Source organism: Poromitra crassiceps (genome assembly GCF_964638095.1).
Source record: "Poromitra crassiceps genome assembly, chromosome: 7".
NCBI classification, from domain to species: domain Eukaryota; kingdom Metazoa; phylum Chordata; class Actinopteri; order Beryciformes; family Melamphaidae; genus Poromitra; species Poromitra crassiceps.
Window position 1 is genome coordinate 27,178,265 of NC_139628.1, and position 24,196 is coordinate 27,202,460.

The 24,196-nt window shown below is 42.9% G+C and overlaps 2 protein-coding genes across 2 annotated transcripts in view; one reads left to right on the plus strand and one right to left on the minus strand.

The window, feature by feature from the left end:
- Nucleotides 1–931: 931 nt before the first annotated feature.
- Nucleotides 932–16,138, plus strand: LOC310779218 (uncharacterized protein). Its single transcript, XM_083639725.1, has 8 exons — nucleotides 932–1,050; nucleotides 1,869–1,964; nucleotides 2,071–2,217; nucleotides 5,368–5,523; nucleotides 5,969–6,030; nucleotides 10,606–10,639; nucleotides 11,227–11,285; nucleotides 16,013–16,138. Exons 2-6 carry the CDS (start codon nucleotides 1,907–1,909, stop codon nucleotides 10,636–10,638), a joined length of 456 nt encoding a protein of 151 aa, XP_083495851.1. The 5' UTR covers nucleotides 932–1,050; nucleotides 1,869–1,906; the 3' UTR covers nucleotide 10,639; nucleotides 11,227–11,285; nucleotides 16,013–16,138.
- Nucleotides 16,139–20,019: 3,881 nt separating this feature from the next.
- The window catches only part of LOC310779951 (uncharacterized protein), a 46,827-nt gene continuing 42,650 nt past the window's right edge, over nucleotides 20,020–24,196 (minus strand). Inside the window, exons 17-18 of the mRNA XM_083640476.1 lie at nucleotides 23,224–23,422; nucleotides 20,020–21,777 (exon numbers count right to left, since the gene is read on the minus strand). Coding sequence (XP_083496602.1) covers nucleotides 21,310–21,777; nucleotides 23,224–23,422 — 667 coding nt within the window. The 3' untranslated portion in view covers nucleotides 20,020–21,309. The remainder of the gene's footprint in view (nucleotides 21,778–23,223; nucleotides 23,423–24,196) is intronic.

Sequence of the window (24,196 nt, forward strand, 5' to 3'; positions counted from 1 at the left end):
GGCCTTGTCCTGGACGTCACTGAAAGACGTCATCACATCATTGTAAGGATGGTGAGCAGGAGAAGAGGCAGAGGCAGGCTTCAGGTTCACCACAGATGTTTATTTTGTGGAAAACCAGGCATTGTGTTGGTGTGTAGTTGCAAAAACATACAAAAATACTCTAAAAAGGCTTTAAATGAAATGAGGCTAATGAATCAAAAGAACTAGAAAAAATAAACAACAGAACTAAACTGAAAACCTACACCTAGGCTAATCCCATGCATAACATGGGTTTCTAGCAGGCCAGCAGTGCATCTAGGGTGAACAGAGTGAGCACCCACACAAGGGTGCGAGCTAGCTAAATACTCTAGCCACTCCCCCAACACAGAGCAGACAATCAGCATCAATTAACTGGTCAAACAGATCAAGGGTTTCATTAAACAATCATTAGTTCACTGAATCACTGGATCCAATCCCATATTGTAATTTCCCGATCATCCTAATACACTCAATAGATTTATATTTCTAAGTTTGAATCCTCTCCACTCATCACACCTGGCCCCAACGAGGAGACTGCCAGGTGCAGCAGGGAAACAAACAGTCACCCTCACCCTCAATCAACATTGATGCCATGACTAAATCTATAACAGACAGGAAGTTAAATCAGGTCATATTTAGCATGTAGGCTAGAGGTCATGCGGGCCTCCCCATGACAGTCATCATAACCTAATTTTGCTTGCTGGGTTGTTTAGCTTTGTCAAAAATGTAAATGATCTTCACTAATTTGTACTTCCTGCTGCTCCTCCACAGCCTCTCTGACTGTGAGTCCCAGTAGATCTCAATTCTTTGAAGGAGAGGCTGTCTCTCTGAGCTGTTATGAGGGAGACAGATCTGCTGGACGGACTGTCAGGAGGACAACCTATGAAACAAGGTCTGAGTGTGGAGGTTATTGGGGGAATCTAAAAGGTTCCTCTTGCAGTATCGGGTACGCACACCAAACGGACAGTGGAGTTTACTGGTGTGAGTCTAGAGAGGGAGACACCAGTGACACCGTCAACATCACTGTCACTGGTAAGACCATACAGCATTCACTCATGAATAATGAAACAACTATCTATCGATCTATCTATCTATCTATCTATCTATCTATCTATCTATCTATCTATCTATCTATCTATCTATCTATCTATCTATGTGGGGATTTCGGTTAAATGCTTGAAAGGTCTGTGCCGGTTAACAAAGGTTTATGAACCAGCGAAGTTTGTCTTCATCAAGATAATCTTCACAAACGAGGAACGTTTATGACTTTTGAAGCGTAAATGCATTTATTTTTTGTTTATGTGATTTTCAGAAAATCAAAAGTCAAACAAACAAACAAAAAACATCTCGAACAGTTGGTCAACTTGGTGCACATAGTATACATAAATGCCTGGGCGGCGATATTTGACAATTTAGCTGGAGCTCAGTCAAACTTTATTTAAGGTTTTAGTTTTCATTGTGATTTAGAAAATGGTCAGTGGGCCAATTGGCACTCTATTGCAGTTTGGAAGTTGAGTATCACTGCTCTACGACCTTCCTGCCCCTCTTCCCTAGCAAGAGAAGAGATTCAGCTGCATTATTATCTATGGCATCTTGGTTGTAATCGTGCCTTTTAAAATTAATATAGGTAAGGATGAAAATATTTTTTTCTTTATTGCATCTCCATTTACTCTGGAATAGTAATAGATGCAGGTTTACTTACTTACACTGGATTCACATTCCTTAGCTTCTTACATATCAAAGGAGGCTATTGCTGATTTATTTTGGGTATGTTATTGTCTAGGTGAGAAACACCTGCCAGCACCCCTAGGGTAGAACATGTTCAATCACGTAATGTATCTCTGTGTTAGATGGTGCTCTGATCCTACAGAGTCCTGTTCTTCCTGTGATGGAGGGAGCTGCTGTGTCTCTGACCTGTACAACCAAGACTCGCTCCTCCAACCAAGGTTATTATAGTTTTGCATTTTTCAATCGTTTTTTTGTTTAAATCTTGTTTTGACTTTTTGTTTTTAGTTTTCATGAATGATAATGACCTTGCATCCACCCTCCCAGCTGGTTTCTATAAAGATGGCTTCCTCATCAGGACCGAGTTTACAGGACAGATGACCATCCAGCATGTTTCCATGTCTGATGAAGGCCTCTACAAGTGTCATGTCTCTGACCTGGGTGATTCTCTAGAGAGCTGGCTGGCTGTGAGAGGTGAGGATATCACAGTTAGTTTTTCTACTAACTGGTTTCTTTCCCGATGGCTGTTGTGGGTAGTGCTATCAATTGGTGTGTGTGTGTGTGTGTGTGTGTGTGTGTGTGTGTGACCTGCTGGCTGTTGTGGGTAGTGCTATCAATTGGTGTGTGTGTGTGTGTGTGTGTGTGTGTGTGTGTGTGTGTGTGTGTGTGTGTGTGTGTGTGTGTGTGTGTGTGTGTGTGTGTGTGTGTGTGTGTGTGTGTGTGTGTGTGTGTGTGTGTGTGTGACCTGCTGGCTGTTGTGGGTAGTGCTATGTCTAATTGGCTGTTTCGGGCCATTTAATCGGCCATAATGACCTAATTAAAATATGCGGCTCCGTCTGTTTGGGACCTGCCGGTACCGATGACAAATATAAATGCTGTCAGGCAGACAGTGTTAGATATCTCAAAAGGTAACAGTCCAAAGATGTGGGTAAGGAGGAGAATTTCATTTTGACCATCGCCATCTTAGTTATTTGCAGCCAGAAGCTAGCATTAACCTTGCGAGGCAGCTGAATTCGTGAGATCACAATGACACGAGAAATCCATCTTGCCATGCTGCCCCTTATCCATTTGACTCAACTCCACCAGTGGTGTGGACCAATCAGCATCCGAGGAAGGACGAGGCGGACCTAAGTGGTTGAAATTAGCCCGTGATAGATGGTAATAGACAGATCATTCATCCAATCACCTGCCAAGTTTTTTTTAAGTGCCTGCCCTCTTCCAAACAGTTTCCAAGTTCCCAGATGGTTCGGTGTAACAAACCATCTGGCTGTGTCAGGTTAATCTAGACCAAGGGTTTCCCACATTGCCGCAGCACCACTTGCTATTGGTCCATGATCGGCGAGCTGTGTGATCACTGGACAGGCGACCTGTCAATCACACCCTAAAGCATAGTCTGCTTATCTACTATTGAAGAAGACTTAAAGGAAAGAGGGGTAACACTTTATAATAACGTTCAGTCGTAAGTCATTTATAAGCCTTTAGTTAATGATGAACTAGTCTCGCTGGACAGCCTCCCCTCCCTACCGGGAGAGGAGTCTGGCGCCGCGGAGGCAACTGGGATAAGCCCTCCCCTGCTCTACAGCTGCTCTCCCATTGGAGCGACTGTTTCGGTGGCAGCCGGATGTCCGCTCCCGGCTTATTACAAACTCTGTCATTGGCTTCGACCATGTCAATCAGAGCGGCTTCCGCTCCCTCCTCCCTGTGTGTCGCTGTAAATAGTGCCCTGCGGCCTCAGTGAAAACAACAACGCTAACTAGCTAGCAAGCTAACGGCAGAAACCTACATGCTAGCTCGTTGCTATATGCTGAAAACGGCAAGTTGGATTGTTGGAAACTATTTTCCAAGGGCACTGCCGCTAAGCGCCACCCATCGCAATCCCACTATGGAGAGCTGCGGCGCCAGACTCCTCTCCCGGTAGGGAGGGGAGGCTGGCCAGCGAGACTAATGATGAACTAACCATTTACAAAACATGAATATACATTTGTAGATGATTAATACATGTTACGTTAACATATACAAAGGTGTTGTAAGTCATCTATAAACCTTTAGTAAATGAAGTGTTGCTCACCTGTTGTAAATAATAATAAATAATAATTTACAATTCATTTACAAGGCTTTCTGCATCCCCTAATCTAAAGTGTAAACCAATCATGAGACATAAATGTGTTACATACAAGGGGGTAGCTCTGTTTGTCAAAATTGAAGCCAATGCAGAAGTGTCCTCTTTGCCTGCAGGGGGTGACCCATTGGTTTGTTGTAGGGATGTCAACGGTTAACCGTTAATCGATTAACCGTCGCTAACGTCGTTGTTCGGTTATTGCTGTCGGTCTATCAGTTAATATAAAAAAAAAAAAAAAAAAAAAAAAAAAATTGACACGTTTTTTGAGTTTCCTTGCAGATTTTGCACAGTGTTTTGCATCATGCAACTATTTTGTTCAAATTTTGTTCAATTGTTGGCAGCAAATCGAAATAGGCTATATTTTGTTTAAGTTTTTATGCTGCAAAAGACAGTAGGCCTAATGTGAAAAAATCAAAAGAAATAACAGATTGTTGTTGTTGTAATGTTTACATAAACAGGAAATAAAGCTCTCAAAAATATATTTCCTTGTCATCCATATAAGAGCCAGAATGATTTTGGAATGATTACCTGATCAAAAAGCATTAACATTTCAGCATCTAAATAGACACGCCTTGTTTGGGCATGAGCTCATTGAGTAAATAGACAAAACAATTTTTTTTTTTTTTTTTTATATTAAAAAATTATGAATTAACCGATAGGTTAATCGATTATTAGCGTTGGTTAATCGAAAGTGAAATTAACCGAAAATTGACATCCCTAGTTTGTTGACTTCTGTTTTGAAGCCTCAAGTATGGCCTCAGTAAACATTTTCTTAATGTGTTTATGGTCTCAATCGCTAGTTTCAGACTATGTTGTAGTTCCAGACTGTTTTGGGGCGTGATTGACAGGCCGCTTGTCCACTGATCACACAGCTCACCGATCACGGACCAATAGCAGGCCGTGCTCTGTGGGAAACGCAAACGGAAACCCCTGGACTTGTGTCGAGATCCAAAACGGCAATGGCCAAAATGCCATACGTGAGGCGTCAAAAGACCAATGGGTCGCCCCCTGCAGGCCATTCGAAAGAATGCAGGTTTAAGTGCACTTCCACATTGGCTTAAATTTTGAGAGACCTTCCCCCTTGTATGCAACACATTTATGTGTGATGAATGGTTTACACTTTAGATTATGGGGTAAATGATTTACCCATCATTTATAACAGGTGAGGAACGCTTCATTTACTCAAAGTTTATAGATTACTTACAACTCATTTGTGATATGTTAACATAGCAATTTATTAATCATCTACAGATGATACAAAAACTCTTATCAGATATGGGTCCCTGGGCCAAAATCTTATCAAATGGGGGGGGTGGGGGGGGGGTGTCAATCATCCTTTGTCACATGACATGCCCCCTCTCTCTCCCAGTGTCTCCTGTCACTCTCTGTGACTAATTAAAAATATGTTTGCATTTCCCATGGAGAGACCCGTCATCTGTGCTGATTAACCAGTGCTACAGTATTATTATTTACTACTTTTAATTATTTCTTTTTGTTTGTTTCAGCTGGTACCACAACCCCTCCTGCTACTACTTCTACTTCCTCCAATCCTCCCTCCTCTTCTCTACTCCTGTTGTGGTGTGTCATTCCGGTCCATTGCCTAGTTATACTGGTTGTACTGGTTGTACTGCTGGGGCAGTGCATTCAGAGGAAACTCAGAAGTAAGAAACAGATCTAACAAACCATTTTTACACTGAACATTTCTTGGCACACTTCTGTATACGAGTGCTGTTACATTTACTTTGACATTACACTACCAAATTTTACTTTATTTATTTTACATTTGCTTTCACATTAAACTTTTAATTCTTCACTACATTTTACTTTATGTTTAGACATTTCATTAAAATTTTCACATTTTGTACTTCAGGTGTCGGTTGCTTTTAACGTTACAATAGCATTTCCATTTACTTACTTACATTTTAAAATGTTTTTGTAAAAAAAAACATAATTTTTGTATTCACGTTAACATTCTCCATTGGTATTTTGCATTCACTTTTACATGGATGGACAATTAACAATTATATTTTACATTGTTATATGTTTCATGAACAATGTTCCATGTTTCAAATTTCAACTTCAATTCCATTGCATTCCGTGATGTAGAGGCAGCAGCTGATGATATCAGAACACACGTGATTTACAGCAACCAATCAGACACAGGAAAGGTACAGTAGTATGGTTTTGTTCTGCTGTTTATCTGGGCGAAATTCTCAGAATAGATTTTTCTTGTTTTCCTGTTATATCTAAACCACAGCTGAGCCACGCGCTTTGGTGCGGGAAAGAAATCACATGTATGAAGCAAACTGCTTCCTTCAGTATAGCCTATAATCAAATGACTGGTTTGGTTTGATAGGTTGGCGCATTTTCTTCAGTGAAAACTCAGTGGGTGCAGGGCAAGCAAAGAGTTCAGTGAAGAGTCTTCACTGAACTCTTTGCTTGCCCTGCACCCACTGAGTTTTTTATCCATTTTGAGTGTGCTCGCGACCCGTGTTTTTCTATTGCATTCGAAACTAAAACATAAAATCAAATGCAACACAAAACAAAAATATAAATACATAACAGAAGAAGAAGAACTGGACGGACAAATCTGTCATTATCTGCCATATACGACAACCCACAACACACGCATGCATGCGGCCAGCGACACACACACTCATGCTGACGGTGGCCGTGAAATACGGTCTCTGCATCTATCACTATCTATCACTGGTTAGGTGATGGATCTTCTGCATGTTTTTAGTGGGGTCCATACTGATGTTGTATGGAGGAACCCCAGGGGAGCACGGCGAGAACATGCAAACTCCACACAGAAAGGCCCTTTTGACATGGGGGGGGGGCACGCCCTCTGCGCCAACAGCGTCCCAGGCAGGAATCGAACCCAGGACCACAGTAGCTGTGAGGCGACCGTGCTACCACTGTGTAACTGTGCCCCCAGAATCCCCATATAGAATCAAACGCGTCAAATAACATACATGGTCTTCAGCATTAGTGCAGTGAAGTCAAACAGAAATGTGCATGCATGGTGCATCATCCAAAACAATCCCAAAACTATAATCATATCCTTCCTATTATAAAAGGGAACATGTGGGCAATGTTTGTTCTCTCTCTCTTTCAAGAATTTTGGCCGGCTACAGCTATACCGTTTTACGTGCGATCGGGCTGAAGCTTTCAGGGGGTGTAAAGAGCACCTGTGACCTGATGGAGCCGGATTTGTTTAATTAGGTGTTGATTTTTGGACAATATGATTCCAGCCTGTCACTCACTGTGTCCCATTTCCGAGGCCGCAGCCTCCAATGGTACCTCCTGTACGTGGATGACAGACCTCCGGGAATGTTGCCAAAAATGCTCATATCAGCTTCATCAGTCCCTGCCTATGCCAATGCTCAATGCCCATGTGCAGTTTCAGATTGATTGACCAATCCGTTGGGGAGAAAAATGAATGCGGACAGAGTTTTCCTTATTCGGATAAATACAGAAAACCCCCATTAATTTACCATTTAACCATTTAATTTATTACAACTTTTTAATTAATAAATTCATTATTTCGGCCAGTGAGCCTACCGGCATCGAAATCAGTGTTGAGATTCGGTCCATTAGGTGGGAGCTGGTGGTAACTTAGCGGTCCAGGTTTCAATACTTGCCCTTGCCCCCTAACTGCTTAACAAAGAATAGAGATAGCCAGGGGCGGACTGGGATCATAATTCAGGCCGGGCATTAGATACCAAGCAGGCCAGGCCGATACGGGCCGACGCGCGGAAAATTTGGGGCGTTTGAAGCTCAATTTGGGCCGTTTGAAGCCCAATTTGGGCCGTTTGAAGCCAGATTTGGGTCGTTTAAAGCCAGATTTGGGCTGTTTGAAGCCCGATTTGGGCCGTTTGAAGCCCAATTTGGGCCGTTTGAAGCCCAATTTGGGCCAAGTCCAATTTTACAATGAGATGCACCCACTTTAAACCTGAATAAAGTAATAAAACCACTAGTAAACCAGTAGGCGGCGCCTGGCCTGCTGTTCAGTGAGTGGCCTGGCCTGGCTTGCAAAAAAAAAAAAAAAAAAAAAAAAATTTTTTTTTTTTTTGGCAGGCCAGGCCAGGCCAGGCCACCGGGCATTTGCCCGACGTGCCCGATTATGCAGTCCGCCACTGGAGATAGCTGATATACATGTAGTCTGATAGTGTTCATTTATAGAGTGATATATTTTGATACCACAGTTAGAGTGTATTTAGCTGTTGGTTATGTTTGGTAACAACAAAGACAGGTTTCAGAAAGAGATTTTTCACACATTTCTGGTTTGCTTCTGTCTGGTGTGAAAATACGCTCAGTTACAAAATGACTTCGTGTCCATTTCTTTGAACAGACGCATGCCTCAGTTCTAGGAAGATGGGTATTTCCCACCAACCCCCCCCCCCCTCCCACACACACACACACACACACACACACACACACACACACACACACACACACACACACACACACACACACACACACACACACATACCACTATATAATCATAATAACTATCTATCTAGCACTTTACAAAGCAAAACTAAAGTAGCCTACAATTGTAAGTAAACAACATGAAGAGGGTGTACACTGTATTACTGTTATACCACTTTCAAACCAACGACCAGAGTTGGACCAGGTTACTTGAACAAGCACAATGTATACAGGCACAATTGGCTGTGTCTGCGGGTGGGAAGCCTGATTAAGGGTATGTGTCATGGTCACTGCACTAGCAACTAGAATGAATGAACTAGAAAGAATAGCGTGATCCCTCCCACGTGCTACGTCCTTTCCGGTGAAGCTCCCCGCTGTCAGGTGAAAAGAAGTGGCTGGCAACTGCGCATGTGTTGGAGGAAGCATGGTGCTAGTCTATGGCTCTCCCCAGATCGGCAGAGGGGGTCGATCAGCGATGGGAGCAGCAGGGGGAAATTGGCCAAATACAATTGAGGAGAAAATGGGCGAAAAATCATAAAAATGAATAAATAATAAAATAAAATAAAAAGGACAACAAGAAACAACAACTGTGAAGCCATTGATCCACGGTGGTGGTTTGTAACACCTGGCCGGGGAGTAGCTTACCACAGCATGGCCTGTTTGTTTGTGGTTCATGTGTCAACAGTATGTGTGCTGGTAAGGCGCTAGTTGAAATGCCATATCCGCGGTTCATTTCACTTCCAACCAGACAGCCTCCATAACACTATTGGAGGCTTTTTGAACCGTTGCCCTCAGTGCGCCGAGTGGAGCCATAGATGGTACACATATTCCAATCATCGCCCCAAGAAATAACCCCGCCCACTACTTTAACAAGAGATAACCCCGCCCACTACTCTAACAGGAAAGGACGTAATATTATTTAAGCAATATCACACGAGAGGGAGTGCATTGTTGGCTAATATTGGCACTGCTGTGATTCGGTCGTAGGCACGAGGCCGCAGGCCGAGTGCCGTAGCATGGTTGACTGTCGCTTTGCAGGAGGCATGTCGGATACAGAGGATGAGCTTGTTTGATCTGACAGTAGGCTATGTTGCTCCATCTTTTCCTGCTCTCCGTGACTGGGGTCAACTGAGCCGGCGTTTGTGAAACCACAGTCAAGCCAGCCGCCACTTGGTTTTTGATGCGTGTCTATTCGTGCTGTAACGGTACTGCTGCTTCACCGGTGTTCGGAGCGGGCTAAACAGTCAAGTGTCACAATTCGGAGTACCGTTACAGCACGAATAGACGCGCATCAAAAACCAAGTGGCGGCTGGCTTGACTGTGCTTTCGCAAACGACGGCTCAGTCCTGCAGGTGAAATATGAGCAAACCTGGAGGTTTCCGCAGAAGAATGTTGCTCCCCCTCGTCCTCTTCTGACGAGCATTCATAGTTTAAGTCAAAAGTTATGTTAGGAAAAAAATCCATCTTTGCGCTCTCGGTTACGCTTTGAATGACGTTCAATGTAACATGGCTGGTGGTTGTTTTGTTAATTACAGCAGCTGTGAATCTTGTTGATTAGAGCAGCTGTGAAGCGGAGTGATATAGCCTACCCTACACACAGTGAAGCGCCAGTGCATTATCGTGAAATATAGGCACTCGTAAGATCCCTCTTGTCCAATCAAATTGCTCGGCCGGAACTACCTGTTGTATAACTATCAGTTTTACATACATTTAACATCGGCTGTCGCCGTTCTCCCATTCCATTCGTAACCTACGAGATTTGACGGCGTTGTGTTGGTGGTACTTGCAGCAACCCCACGTTAAGGGCATACCCAGGGGTGGATTCGAACTGCCGACCTTCGGCTTGCTGGACGGACACGCTAACCACTGCACCAAGACAGCTAGCTCCCTTGGCGGAGCAGATTAACGTGCCTTTATACTGGGGGAGTGAGTTTAACCAACCTACTCGCTACCACTCGGCACTCACGAGGAATCGGCACTGATTCACTTCGGTTACATTAGCAACACGTGTGGTGCCATTCACACTGAACTCAACCCATGTCTGGGTCACCAAGCCGAGTCGGGCAACGCGGGTTACCCCTTTAAACACAAAATCAACCTGGGACCAACCCTGGTTGGACCTCGGTCTGAAAGGGGTATTAGCTGGCACACAGGCTGCTCAAATTACATTGTGAGATGGAAGCTGAAGAGGAAAACATGAATTGAATAACAAAAATACAATATAAAACACCTTTTGAACACCTTTTATTTATGATGAAATCCTATGCCATGTTTTAAATGTGTGTGTGTGTGCGCGCATGTGTTTTCAGACTCTCCATCAGAACCAGAGGTCTCTTCGTTGAGGTACTGTAGACCTTCACACGAGTTCATCCAGTGATGTTCAACTCGAGGTCCACTGACCATCACTGAACTCCAAATATATTTTATAGGCCTACTGTTTGTCTTCATGTTCTCACTCATCTCTCACTGAATTTACTGTGCGCTAAATACCAATTTTTTTTAACATAAATCCTCCAGTGTCTTAAGATCCATTTGTTTCTCGTGTGTTTTTCAGTGAGGATTCTGTGAATTGATAAATGTAATATGACAAATTTCACAGGGTGTGCGGGTGTTTGTGACAAATAGACAGGGTTGTCCATTTGGTTAATCTTTCATCTTAATCTTTAACATAATATTCTTATTCCTATTCAATTTATCTTTTCTGGATTCTGTTAGTATTTGTTGCTGCAATGACACAACGTCCCAATATAAATAAAGTCTAATTATCATATTTGTCATCTTGTGTGTGCGTGTGTGTGTGAGTGCGTGCGTGCATGCTGCACAAAGCCGTCAGATGGAAGATTAAACCTGTTTTTGTGGTATTGTGGCTAACAGGTCCTCTCTCTGTAGCCTGTGTGTGGGTGTGTGAAGTCTGTGTCTTGTTTCCTCAGGTTCTGAACGACGACTACAACCGCAGTCACGACATGCAGGGACTTTCAATGGTATACCGGTAAGTGATATTATGGGCTCTGGCATATAGCTGTGTGTGTAACTTCTATTCCAACAACTGATCTTTCACTCAGTATAAAACATGGACAATCCTGTAAGATTTTTCATTTAGTCCATCAGGGGGACTTTTCATACTTTGACTGAAATGTTTTATACCGAATTTAATTATGTTACTCATGCCATTTTCAATGAAATTTACAAAAATAATAATCAAATTAGGAATTGAATCCATTTTGAATTCAGGCTGTAACCCCACACCCTGCTGAGAAAGTCAATGTGGCGGAATATTCTGAAGGCAAGGACAAAGGACATGTATACCCAGATACTGACACCATGATGTGGAACTACACTGTCACTGCTTATACACAACACTCAATAGAAGCATATGTCTGGTTTCTACTCCTATAATTCAATTCAAACTTTATTCCAGACACACAGGGGGTCCATAGAGTACATACATATTATCAACATCACACAACAAATTATACAGTTAAAAAAAAAAGAGAGAGAAAAACAACAAACATAAGATCATAAATAGAGGCTGACTCTCCAGTGTTTACGCAGCCTGGACGAGAACCGAAGACAGCTCTTACCAGGATTGACTATATCCTCAATAATGCTGTTCTGGGACGTATCCAGGCGAGACATGAATCCATACATAGAATGCCTTAAGAGAGCCTCACATGTGTGGATTCCACACGTTACAAACAAGTGACTGGCACTATGCCACCTAGGGACCCCAAGTAGAATCCTCAGGGCATCATTGTAGGCCACCTTAAGCCTCCGCATGCTACCTTTCTTGTATGTGCACCATAAGAAAGCTGTATACATGGGAGTGCAGAAAGCTTTAAAAAGTGCACACTTGACAGGACCAGAACACATACTGAACCTGCGAAGCAACATATTAGCCTGAGCATAAAGTTTGCGGCACTGTCTATAGATATCTCTATCATCATGGAGATTATCTGTAAAGATGTGGCCAAGGTCCTTAATTTCCTGGCATACAGAAAGATGACTGTCAGATAGGTGAAAGGCTGGGAAGGCCAATTTCTTGTCCTCCTGGCTTCTCACTATCATGACACTACTCTTTTTTGCATTGTAAATTATGTCATGTTCATTGCCATAATTTGAGCACACTTTCAATAGTTGCTGTAGCCCTCCACTGTATGGACTCAGAATGACCAGGTCATCAGCGTACATAAGGTGATTGATGATAGAGTTACCCATAAGACAGCCCGTATTGCACTTATTTAATTCACTAGATAGATCATCCATGTAAACATGAATAAAATGGGAGATAAAATCCCCCCTTGCCGGACCCCATTGCTAACTGAAAAATGGGAAGATGTCACATTAGTGACATTACCCCATTTAACCTGCATTTGCTGATTTGCGTACCAAAACACCAGTATACGCACAATGTGCTTAGGAATGCCTCTATCAAGCAGCTTCTGAAACAGTTTGGCATGATTAATCCTGTCAAAAGCTCGAGAAGCATCAATAAAGCAAAGGAAGACAGTGGAGTTATGGCTACTGTAGCTGGCAATCATTTCTTTAAGTGCAAAGATGCATAAGTCTGTGCCATGTTTCTTTTTAAAACCGAACTGGTTATCTGCAGTCAAGACAAACATTTCAAGACGTACAAGCAGGATTCTTTCCAATACTTTGGAAAGGATACTGGCCAGAGCGATAGGTCTATAGTTATCAATGCTGTTTAGTTTGCCTGCCTTGTCTTTAAGGACAGGCACTAATTGTACAGAGGTGATGGACTCTGGAAGGACACCATGACCCAACAGTCCTGTAAAACACATGGCCAGTAGAGGGCAGATTTTATTGCTTGCATATTTGAGGTGTTCAGCTGTGATGTGATCAATGCCACATGCCTTGTTGTTATCTAGCATCCTAATGGCATCAACCACATCATCAGACCTGATCAGTACATTTTCAGATGGGTCAACATGATCAACTGCCAGTACCACCATTGACACAGTTGAATGACTTGTAATAGTGTTCTCGCCACACCTCAGCTATCTCAACTGGGCCACATGCACCCTCGATGTTAGCAGGTAGGGATGTTTTACTGTTGTTCATGACTTTGACCTCTTTCCAAAAGTCATAAAGATCTTTGCTTTGCAGCTTACTAGCAAGGGAGTCTGCTCTCAGAGTGTTCTCCTGTCTTTTAACAGATCGAACTGCACATTTAAATTTAGCATTGGTGAGTTTCTTCTCCTCAAACAATGAACCTTGTCTAGGCCTACCTGAGTCATTCCAGCGTTTAAATGCTGCCCTGGCCGCCACATGATGCTCAGCCACAAATACATGCCAACCAGGCTTAATGTTGTGCCCCTTTTTTGCCCCTCGTTTACAGAACTGCCTACCAGAGGCATTAAGAGCATCAACAATGTTGTCGTACATTAAACAGAGTTTGATGCCATGATGAGGGTTTTTACAGTTCAAATTAACACAATGCAGAGCATCCTTTGGCAGGACAATATTATCAAACAGGTTGTCAGATAGAGAGGAGTAACATTCAATATCCTCACTGGTAAGTTTTGACCAATCTATCTTCCCTGGATTATTACCAATATCAATATTGATTGAGGTGGGTACATTAACAAAATTAAGATTCATTACTATAGGCATATGATCCGAGGTGGCCAGCCCATAGCACACCTCTATGTTATCTATACAGGCATGAGCATCAGCCGTACTTAGACAATGGTCAAGCCATGACGTAGTGTGCCACGCATCACTAATAAAAGTAAAAGTATTGTCAGGCAACAGAATTTTACTAGATAGGATTATGTTAGAATCTATACAGAACTGAGACAGGTGCTTAGCAAACATAGAATTGTTATCTGAAATATCAGCATTAAAATCACCTATAGCAAACACACAAGTAGAGTCATTGACCTGAATGAAGGACTGAACAAATGCTAGTCTGTTCAGAAATTCATCTTCAGATTGTAATGACTCATAGGGTGTGTAGATATTCATAATTGTAAATGTCTTGCCATCACAGGTTATTTCTATTGCAATGGCCCAATCAACATTTAGTCTGACTACTTTCACAATTGTGTCATATTTAGAGTTCCACAATATTGCCACACCACCAGGTATTCTACCCCGATTAATTTTTGAGCTGAGATCAGTGGTGGACTCCCCAGCACCATGAAAGTGTACATGTATAGAGTTCAGTTTGTCCAGGTCTTGCTTAGAGAGCCATGTCTCCTGTAGGCACATTATGTCGCACTCTTCCAAAAGAGAGTCAACAACCAAGCGTCTTGCTTTGTCAGCAGCACTGTGACCTACACGAAGGCCACGTGCATTGTATGAGACAATCTTCATGATCGGGGCATATAGTTCTGAGGGGTTGACCCCACTACAGCACGCATATTGGATCCGACAACTCCAGACTTGCGCGGCTCATAGTAGCGCCGAACAAGTGCTCCCTCTGGCCAGATAGCGGGACTGTACATTTCACTGATCTCATTACATTCTGCAGATATTTTAAATGAGCCAAATCTACTGTTTTTTGTATCAATCTTAAGACAAGTGACTTCACGGCCAAGTTGATCTTTAAGATAATCAGATAATGTTAAGGCATCCAGATCAGGGTGGAATTTGGTGGCAAACACACTCACTAATTTGGTCTTAATTATCTTGATGGTACTCACAGGTATAACACAGGTGCAAGCAAAAAAAAAGTGGAAACCCTCATTAGTGTTTTGCTCGCACCTGTTTATTCTGCCTATTCGACACAAAATGGCCCCCGTGAAAAGGGTCTATCGGAACGTCAGGTTTGCCTTTATTTTTAAACTACTACACTTTGTGAAATCAGAAGTTCATGTGTTTAATACACTGAACCAGTTGGTTGATAGAGAAATATACAACTATGCATCTTAAGCATAACTGTGAATCTCTTAGCAAGAACTTATATAAAGACTAAATAACACTGGACCTGGGAAAGACGCTTGTGGGAGACCTTTACCAATCACAAGAGAGCTGGATCTAGTAGCCTACCGTTAGCCACAACAGCTTGCTTTCTCCCAGACAGGTAGTTTGAAAACCAGCTGACGGCGAAGTCATCTAAACCAATAGAGGACAGCTTTCTTAATAAAATACCATGGTCCACCGTGTTGAACGACTTTAAAAGGTTGACGAAGAGAGCAGCACAGTGCTCACAACTAGAAAGACCATTCAGTATGTTCAGTGGTGTACTGCAGGGTAGATGGCGTATACCCACTTATGTTATTAAAGAATTTAAATGTGAATTTTTCCTATTCGTTTCATAAGCCTGCTCACCATGTATATTATAAATTAGAAAAATACATTTACATACATCTTTATTTAGAGTATTTCTGAAAAGATTTTTTTTTAATATTGGAAAGCAGTTTAAAAAATGAAACAAAACAAAACATCAACAAATGATGTCTTGGACTATTTTCAATAATGAAGACTACTTAACAGCTAACGCCCAGTTCACGTCATATCACAGTGCACACCCCCTTTCTTTGAGGTTGTATAACCCATTCATTGTTAGGCTCGCCCCCTTTCTCTGATGTGGTCTCCTCACCCATTCACAGTTTGCCACACATGTGGCAATAACCAATCAGCCCAAACCATTCCTCTCCAGCTGATCCCAATCACCTAATCAGCGTAGTATATCAGGGTCCATGTTTTACTCTGTTTGCTATGTGCTGTGTATGTGCCATGTGTCATTCTCAGTTGCTGATCATCATCCTGAAGCAGTTTTTGCCCCACCTCCTCCCCTGACCACCACCATCGTCATGACTCCTGATTGAAGAATTCCCTATGGGGGATTTCCTATCCTATTCTTCACTGACGACGCCCTCATCATCTCAGGAGAGCGTCATCATATCATGGAGTCATATGCCAAAATGAATTTGTTGTATCATTAAAGACTTGTTAAACTTTCTACTAGTCTCTCATGATTGAAATGGTGTGGATGGACAAGACGGCATCAGGAAAGCTAGCATAATAAAAGTGTTTTAAGAAGAGACTTAAAAGAAAAGATATTAGCCATCCTAATCTCCCCAGGACAGTTGCTATAGGACAAACATCAGGAAGAACAAGTGCAAATGCAAATTATAGCAAGGCAGGTCCTTTCTTGTCAATCCTACATTGTGACTATATGCCCTCGAACGGCAAAACAGATGGTTTTGCCTTGTCATGGTTTTCCTTTTTTTGTGTGTAAAATAGTCAGTAGCAATGATATGCTTATTCAACATAAAATCAACATTAAACATGTTAGTCAGCGGTCATTTCAGAACCACAGTGAAATAGACGGCTCCTCTGCTCTCAGGTGCCTGTTGCGTGTCAAAGCGATATCCATGGTTCTGATAGCTTGCTCTGTGACCTCTCTATTTCCCCCAGTCAATACATGTAGCCTAAGTCAGGGTTTTTTAAAAGTGTGACACTGCGGGTCTCCCCTCGGACAAAGCCCGGAACCCCCCCGTTTTATTTCACTCTATTCCTGGATGCCTATGTTGTTATTTGATCCCATAGACACTCAACAATTGAGCCAAGATAGCCTGATATTTGACTACAGACTACATAGTTCAAAAGGTCTGTCTGAAGGCATTTATTTGTTCCTGATTCTGGGAGTCTCCTGTGATCTCCTTTTGATAACTCATGTAATAACTACTGGAATATCTTTTCACTTCCATTCACTGAGCCTCCCCTGAAACTGTTTGGAGCCCCCCTCCCACTTTGAATACCACTGGATTAAGTAACTCGTTCAAAAAAAAAAAAAAACATGATTTCAGACTGACAAGCCCGTCTTTATTGTCACACGGTTACACATCAACACATGCACGGAGGGCCACAAACACACACATGCTGACGGTGGCCAGTGAAATTTGTCCTCTGCATTTAACCCATCCTGGCTTTGTCCTTTCCTCCGGGGGGCAGGCCAGGAGCAGTGGTCGCTTTCTCGTACAGCGCCCGGGGACCGACTTCGGATGTTGTCGTCACTGGTCGGATGACGATGACGATCTGATCTTCTGCATGTTTTTAATGGGGGGGGGGGGGTTATATATGGAGGAACCCCCCTGGGGGAGCACGGGGAGAACATGCAAACTCCACACAGACAGAAGGGCCCTTACGACGAGATACCCCACCTGGGCAGTAGGCACTGAAGATATGGGGGGAAGACAACCACAGCGCCCGCAGTGTCCCAGGCGAGAATCGAACTCAGGACCTTCTGACTGCGAGGCGACAGCTCTACCACTGAGCCACCGTGCAACTGTGAAATCCAACATGTTGATAAAATATATAGGCTACATAGCCTATGCCTAATGGTGTGTGTGTGTGCATCGCTTGCGTGTATGTAGGCCCTAATTCGTAACTAGCGTGTACTAGGGCCCGTCAAAACTGCTTGCACTGGGGCCCCGGGCTCGTCACGGCACTCGTGACTACCCTACGCCACTGATTTTCATAGATAACATTTCAAAACCTTTCCATGACTTTGCAATGATCCACAATATAATTCCCATGTAATAATAAAAAAAAAAAAAAAAGGGTTCCACATTGTGGAGAAGAAAACAGAATGTGAGTTCACGTGATCACTGATCAGTATGGTTTACCAGGCTCCAAAAATGTCCATGCCTTTTCCAAAACTTTCAAGGATTTGTCCAATTCCATGACTTTTCCAGGCATGCAAAATGAGATTTTGAAACTCCACGATTTTTCCAGACTTCCATGACCGCGGGGAACCCTGTAAAGCTAATAAGTCCTCAGAAATGGATGAATGAACTTTCACATTTCAATCAGTAAACAGCATCAAATAACCCGACAACCTGAAACAAAGAGCCGCTGCCGTGACATCAAGTTGAAATAAACTGAGCAGCCTGAAGAGGTGTGTTTGCACCAGTCTGCCAGACGGAGGAGCCATTCTCTCAGATTGGTACATTAGTGTTTCTGCAACCATGGTCGCTCACTTTTGACCCCCCATAAATAAATAAGAATCAACCTCTAATAACCATCATAATCTGTAATACTGTACATATAAACAGTTAAACAAAATTGCACAATATAGTCATTAAGATTTTAATCTGGAATGTTTATTTGATTTTTACAATTATAATTAGGTTCATTCGCCTTCAATTTGTCTCTACAGCAACACCAAGCTACTGCTTTAGGTGTTGCGGAAATTACATTTTTGCTAACACTGCAGAAGCACCATGGTCGAGGTTTAGGTATGGGGATTGTTGGGGCTAGGGTCAGTCGGGCTTAGGTCCCTCTGGCCGATCCATTCTAGCAGCAACCAAGCACCATTCCACAAGCGAATAAGACTTACTGTCCGGTCCACTAGCGAAAATAAGACTTCCTTTTATTCTTCACGATGTTTGAAAAAATTAATGTTTTTAAAAGACATTGAAAAGGGGTTTGTTTGCACGTGAAAAAAATAAACTAAACATTTAAATGAAGCTATGCGATTAAAATTATGTTTCCGTATAACTGTTTCATCACATTGAGAATGTTCTTCTCAGTATCTACGGTAAATGGAGAAAAGCTGTTCATGGAGTGCATCGTCTATAAAGAATGGACACTGTACAGCAGGTCTATGAGCAAAGTGGCAGCATACGATATATTGCCACACAGGAGGACTTCCCCTTTCACATCCCATGACTGCCTGTTTATCCATCTATCCATCCATCCATCCATCGATCAACAAGACAATTATAAATAAAACTAAAATGTATTAATCTTACATTGATTACAGATCACGTCATACAACGCAAGACTTAATGAAATTATGTTTTCAAGAACACAACTGAACTCATCATATTGGTCTGGTCTAAAGAAACTGCACCTGGCGAGAACAATTGACAACTGAATGCAAACCGAATAAAGATTAGGTGATATACCGTAAGTCCATTAGGACAGTAACAGAGAACTAGGTAGGGTGAATCCCAAAATTCAAAATTGACCAGCCAGCTAGATTTCCTTTAGGATAGTAACTGAAAAAGTAATCAGAGTTCTCAAATGTGCAAAATAGACACGAAAACCCCACAAACAACTAAAAAGATTGCCCAATTCAAAGATGAATCCCCTCACATTTTCAACTCAAAAAAGAGAGGGGGAAAAGTGGTGGCGTCAGACTCGATCAGAGGCGGAGCGTGGAACGGGACCTCTTGATGAATCTGTGGCCAGACTTTTCGAAGCTTCTGGAAATGTTTCTGGAAGGATGGGAGAACAGAAGGTGTGTGTGTGTGTGTGTGTGTGTGAGAGAGAGGTGGCATATTTATTCATCCCACTCCTGCCCGCTCCCGCTGGATTTCTGACCATTACCGCCTTCTCCTGCAACGTGTGTGTCACTGACCGCCCGCAGCCACGTGATGACGCCTGCTACCGCCCGCTAAATCAATCAATCAATCAATCAATCAATCAAATGCAGGCTCCACGGTACTTAATTACTGGGCTCTCTCAAACAGAATTTTTTTGGAAAACATCATGTTTTCCTATGTAGTGCTGTTCAAATGCTGTTGCTTTGACAGCCTCATATTTCTTTTGTGCCTCAGTCATGGTGGTTAAACTGCTAAAACATGGTCAGATGCATCTCCCATCCCATCAAATTGATCGAAAGTTTTGTCCATTTTAAAGTAAAATGCTTCAATCTGGTGCACTTTGAGAGCAAAATTAAGAGGCTAGATCTATAAAGAACTACAGACATCATGTTAGATTAATATCGTCTTTACTGTGCTGTTGCTTTAAAATGATACAAAAAATAAATGTCTCCCCATATAATATAATTGATATACTGCATACAGGTCACATGGCAGAATACTGCTCAACTAAATACAATGGCCCATCTACACAAACAGGAGAGTTACTTACCCATTCACTTCAATAGAACTGTCCCCAAAGTCTAGCCCCAATCTAGCCTTAAAGGATGGGTTTTCCGTGGGGAATATGAATATATATTAAATCTCACGCCCCTAAGGTTTTGGAATCCGTTGAAATTTTTGAAATTGGTGGTTTACTCACAGAGATATCAACCGAAATCCACTGTGTGTGTGGGGGGGGGGGTGGGGGGGAGGTGCGGGTGCGGGGACTCGAAATACTACATTTCCCACAATGCACTGGGCTCGCGTGGCCTTCGTTTTCATGCCCACCCCTCAGGCATTTGGCTGATATCAAACTCCAGTAGGTGGCGGTAATGCACATATATGTTTGCCAACCGCCATAAAACTCAAAGAAGAAGAAGAAGAAGGCTTCGACAATAAAAGATACAAAGAAGAAGAAATAAATCGAAAATAAAATTGCCTCCAAATTGCACCAAATGTAAACGGTAGTATATATGTCGGGAGATGTCTTCATAATTTTTTTTTCATGCATTTTAAGGCATTTTCGTAGGAGTTACGCGCATCTGATGTTGTAACTATTTTCTGTAAAAATGTGTAAAAACGGGTACATTGCTCAGCGTTGATTTCGTTACTTCAACCCACCTACTACTAGATGTAAAATTTGACGATCTTTCCAATGCCGCCAGTCCCGTGTCTATTAGTGCTTCCGTTCCCGAGATATGGTCTCTTTGCAAGGAACTATGGGAAGCTAATATTAGCTACAGCAGGCTAGGCGGTTGAAAAAGATGGCTGCCTTTTTGTTTTTGTCAAGGCCTCTGAAGGGGCGTGGAGGACCTCTAGAGGCGGGACCATGGCCAACAACAGTTGTAGTTCATAGGTGCACGACTTCCGCAAGGCGGGGGGTGTCGCTCTGACGCAAAACGCGTAATAATGTGATAGATGCTTGATAGGCATGGCAGTGAATATCCAATTTCAAAAATGTAAACAGATTCGAAAACCTTAGGGGCGTGAGATTTAATATATATTCATATTCCCCACGGAAAACCCATCCTTTAATGCAAAATCTGAATGTTGTGAGTTATCCCTCTTCCTTCTATAGCACACAGAGAGGAAGCAAATTGTTGCATTTCTGATCAACTGTCACATTAAAAAATCAATGACAGATGAATAGATCTGGGGGCCGGGGCTATTTTTCTAAAAACGATAAAAACAAATTTTGTTTTTGTTTTTCTTTTTTTTCTTTTTCTTTTTTTTGGTGGAAAATACCGGGGGGGTCATGACCTCGGTGTCCTCAATGGTAGCTACGGGCCTGGATGGGGCGCCTTTCAACGAGGTTGGGCTCGATTTGACTTCATCCAGGAAAGAGGAGGATGAGGAAGGTGTAGAGTTCTTTGCAGAGTCTTTTGAGGATTCCTTTGAGCTCGGTTTGGCAGCGGATGAAGAACTGGAGCTTTGCTCTGCTCGTTCGGACGTGGAGGATTGTTTCAATGAGGAAGTGATCTCGTCTGAGCCAGGATGGCCGGAGGGGGGTGGTGACACCGGAAGGCTCGCGTCGGCATCGCCATCACCAACTTCATTGTCAGCCTCGAAGTCGAGGCCGAATTCGAAGCCGTCTGCATAGGAGGTGTAGTCTGTAAGATCGTCCCTCGCAAAACTCTGACTCTGGACGGAGGGGGGGAAAACAGAGGATACTGTATTATCAGAATATTTATCCATTAACACATTGACTGCCAGCCGTTTTTTTTTGCTGTAGGTAGCTTCTGCCAAGCCGTTTTTTGAGGATTCTGGCTCATTTTACAAGAGCCGAGGATTCGTTTCAGCTTGGACTTTGTGAACATACAATATCTCAAAAGTACTAATAGAATGTGTACTTTCTCTGTCTAAAAGAGTTAGTTTGTAGAGTTAGTAGTTATGTAAGCATTAGCAGTTGAATACAGCATGGTTTTAGCGTCAGAAAAAATATTCAGAGATAAACGGCTTTTTGTGAAATTCGATAGAACTGTCACTTTAACCATTCATTTTTGGCATCAGTAAGACCTAAACAATAGTTTTGAACAGTAATTTCCTCCATAACAGCAGTAAACTTCCCTCTGCTCAACTCCTCCCTCCTGTGGGCGTTCTTTTTGGCTGCAGCGCCATGTCACAAGCACTTTCCTACCTTTGCAAATGCACTTTCTCATACTCTCGACCTCTCAAATAAATTTCTGAATAGAAATTAAATTACTCTAAATTAGAGCGAAAAAGAAACAAAAAAGAATGGGTTGAAAATCCCATTCTAAAAGCCTTTTATGGCTGTTTCCAATTTGGTGCTATTTTGCAAGGCAAAATCGCCTGCTGCACCACAAGCTTGTCACCGGTCTCACTGCCCCGCTGCCGCTGTGCGGCTGTGCCTGGCTGTGCCTGTCTGCGTGGCCGCTCCCCGAGGAAGCCCAGCTGGACTCGCCCGCCTCCCGGAGCCCTGGCCGAGAGCTCCGATGAAGCCCCTGCGACTCTGGTCATATTTACGCTGCGTGCCTCAAAGTGTGCTCCATCCGCAATCCACGATGCAAGTTTGCAATCCCGCACCGCCAGCAATCAACGCGAAAACGAAAGCGCCTCCGCCAATCCATTTTCATGAGAAGGGAAATGGATCACACTGCTTTTTGCTTGCCTTCCTACTTCCTTGTCGCCACTTAGTGGGTCGATGGAATGGGTTGTACACGTTGTACACGTCCAATACTTATATAAGATATGTAAAAGGGTTAGATGCACAACCCCCCGTTAAAAAAAAAAAATCGATGCCAAAAACGTGTTTACACGTTGTTGGCAGTCAACAGCTGGATTCTGAAAACGTGTTTACACGTTGTTGGCAGTGAATGTGTTAAAGACATCCTAACATTGTATAAGTTCAGTGTGTTCCTATTGGAAACATTCACATGCCCCTTCATGGACAGACATTGGCTGTTTCACCTGCACACTTTTGCTTCAAAGAAAGAAAGAAAGAGAGACAGAGAGAAAAAGAGATGTTAAACTATCTTTGTGTTGGAGAGAGAGAGAGAGAGAGAGAGAGAGAGAGAGAGTTAGTTAGTTATTGGTTACTGGTTATTGTCAAATTTCACACATACATACCTTAGCCTGTTCTTCTGATTTACTCGCCACCTTCTTCCCTGCTGAGAGATTGTGTGTGGTCACCTCTCTCTGTTGCGACTTCTTTGGGTTTTGGCTTCTGATACGACTGCTTCTACGGATCTCGCTTGACGGTGGCTCAACCTTTCCTAGTGGACTCTTCGTCTCTTTTTCCCTGCAAAAGCTTTCCAGGTCCCTCGCCCTGAAATGAGACGTGCACAGGAATCGCTAGTGGGCGGAGAGGCTTGACTACAGCACAGTAGTGAGGTTTTACCAGGACCAAAGACTGCTGCTTACATAAGTAGTATAGTTGTAAATGGTAAACGATACTGGTGGAAATCAATGGAACATCTTTTCCCCCAGGGATAATCCAGTTTATTTTCCTAGTGTTATCACAAGTACTAATAAACACAATTATGAACGTCATGTTCTGGCAGTACATCTTTTGGTTGGTTTCTTTTCACTTTGCAAGCTTCAACCACTGCAGGCATAGCCTGGTAAACCAGCCCGTCACGTGAACTCACATTTCATTTGGTTCTCCGTGACGGTCTGGCCCCGACGCCATGGGGGGGGTTTAGCAGCAGGAGCATGGGCGGGCGTAGTTGCCTTGACAGACAACTCCTTCAGCCAATCAGCGTCGGATCCAATCAAACCCAAATCCACTCGGGAGAATGGCAAAAACATATTTTCCGCCGAGAAACTCTGCGGTTGCGGCGATACTCCTGTACTTGTTTAATTGTTGGGTAACCCTTCCTTTTACAGTCCGGTAATTACCAGGCATTTACCCGGTAACTAGCAGGTAATGACCTGGTAATTAGAAGTATTTACTGGGTAATTACCCGGTGACTACCAGGTAACTGTTGGTAATTGTTGTTATTGAGTCTATTTCTGCAATAACTGCACTTTATGGCTGTTTAAACTAGACAAACGCTGACATGACTCCTCGAGACGATCAGGCAAGGAGGCGGCCATTACT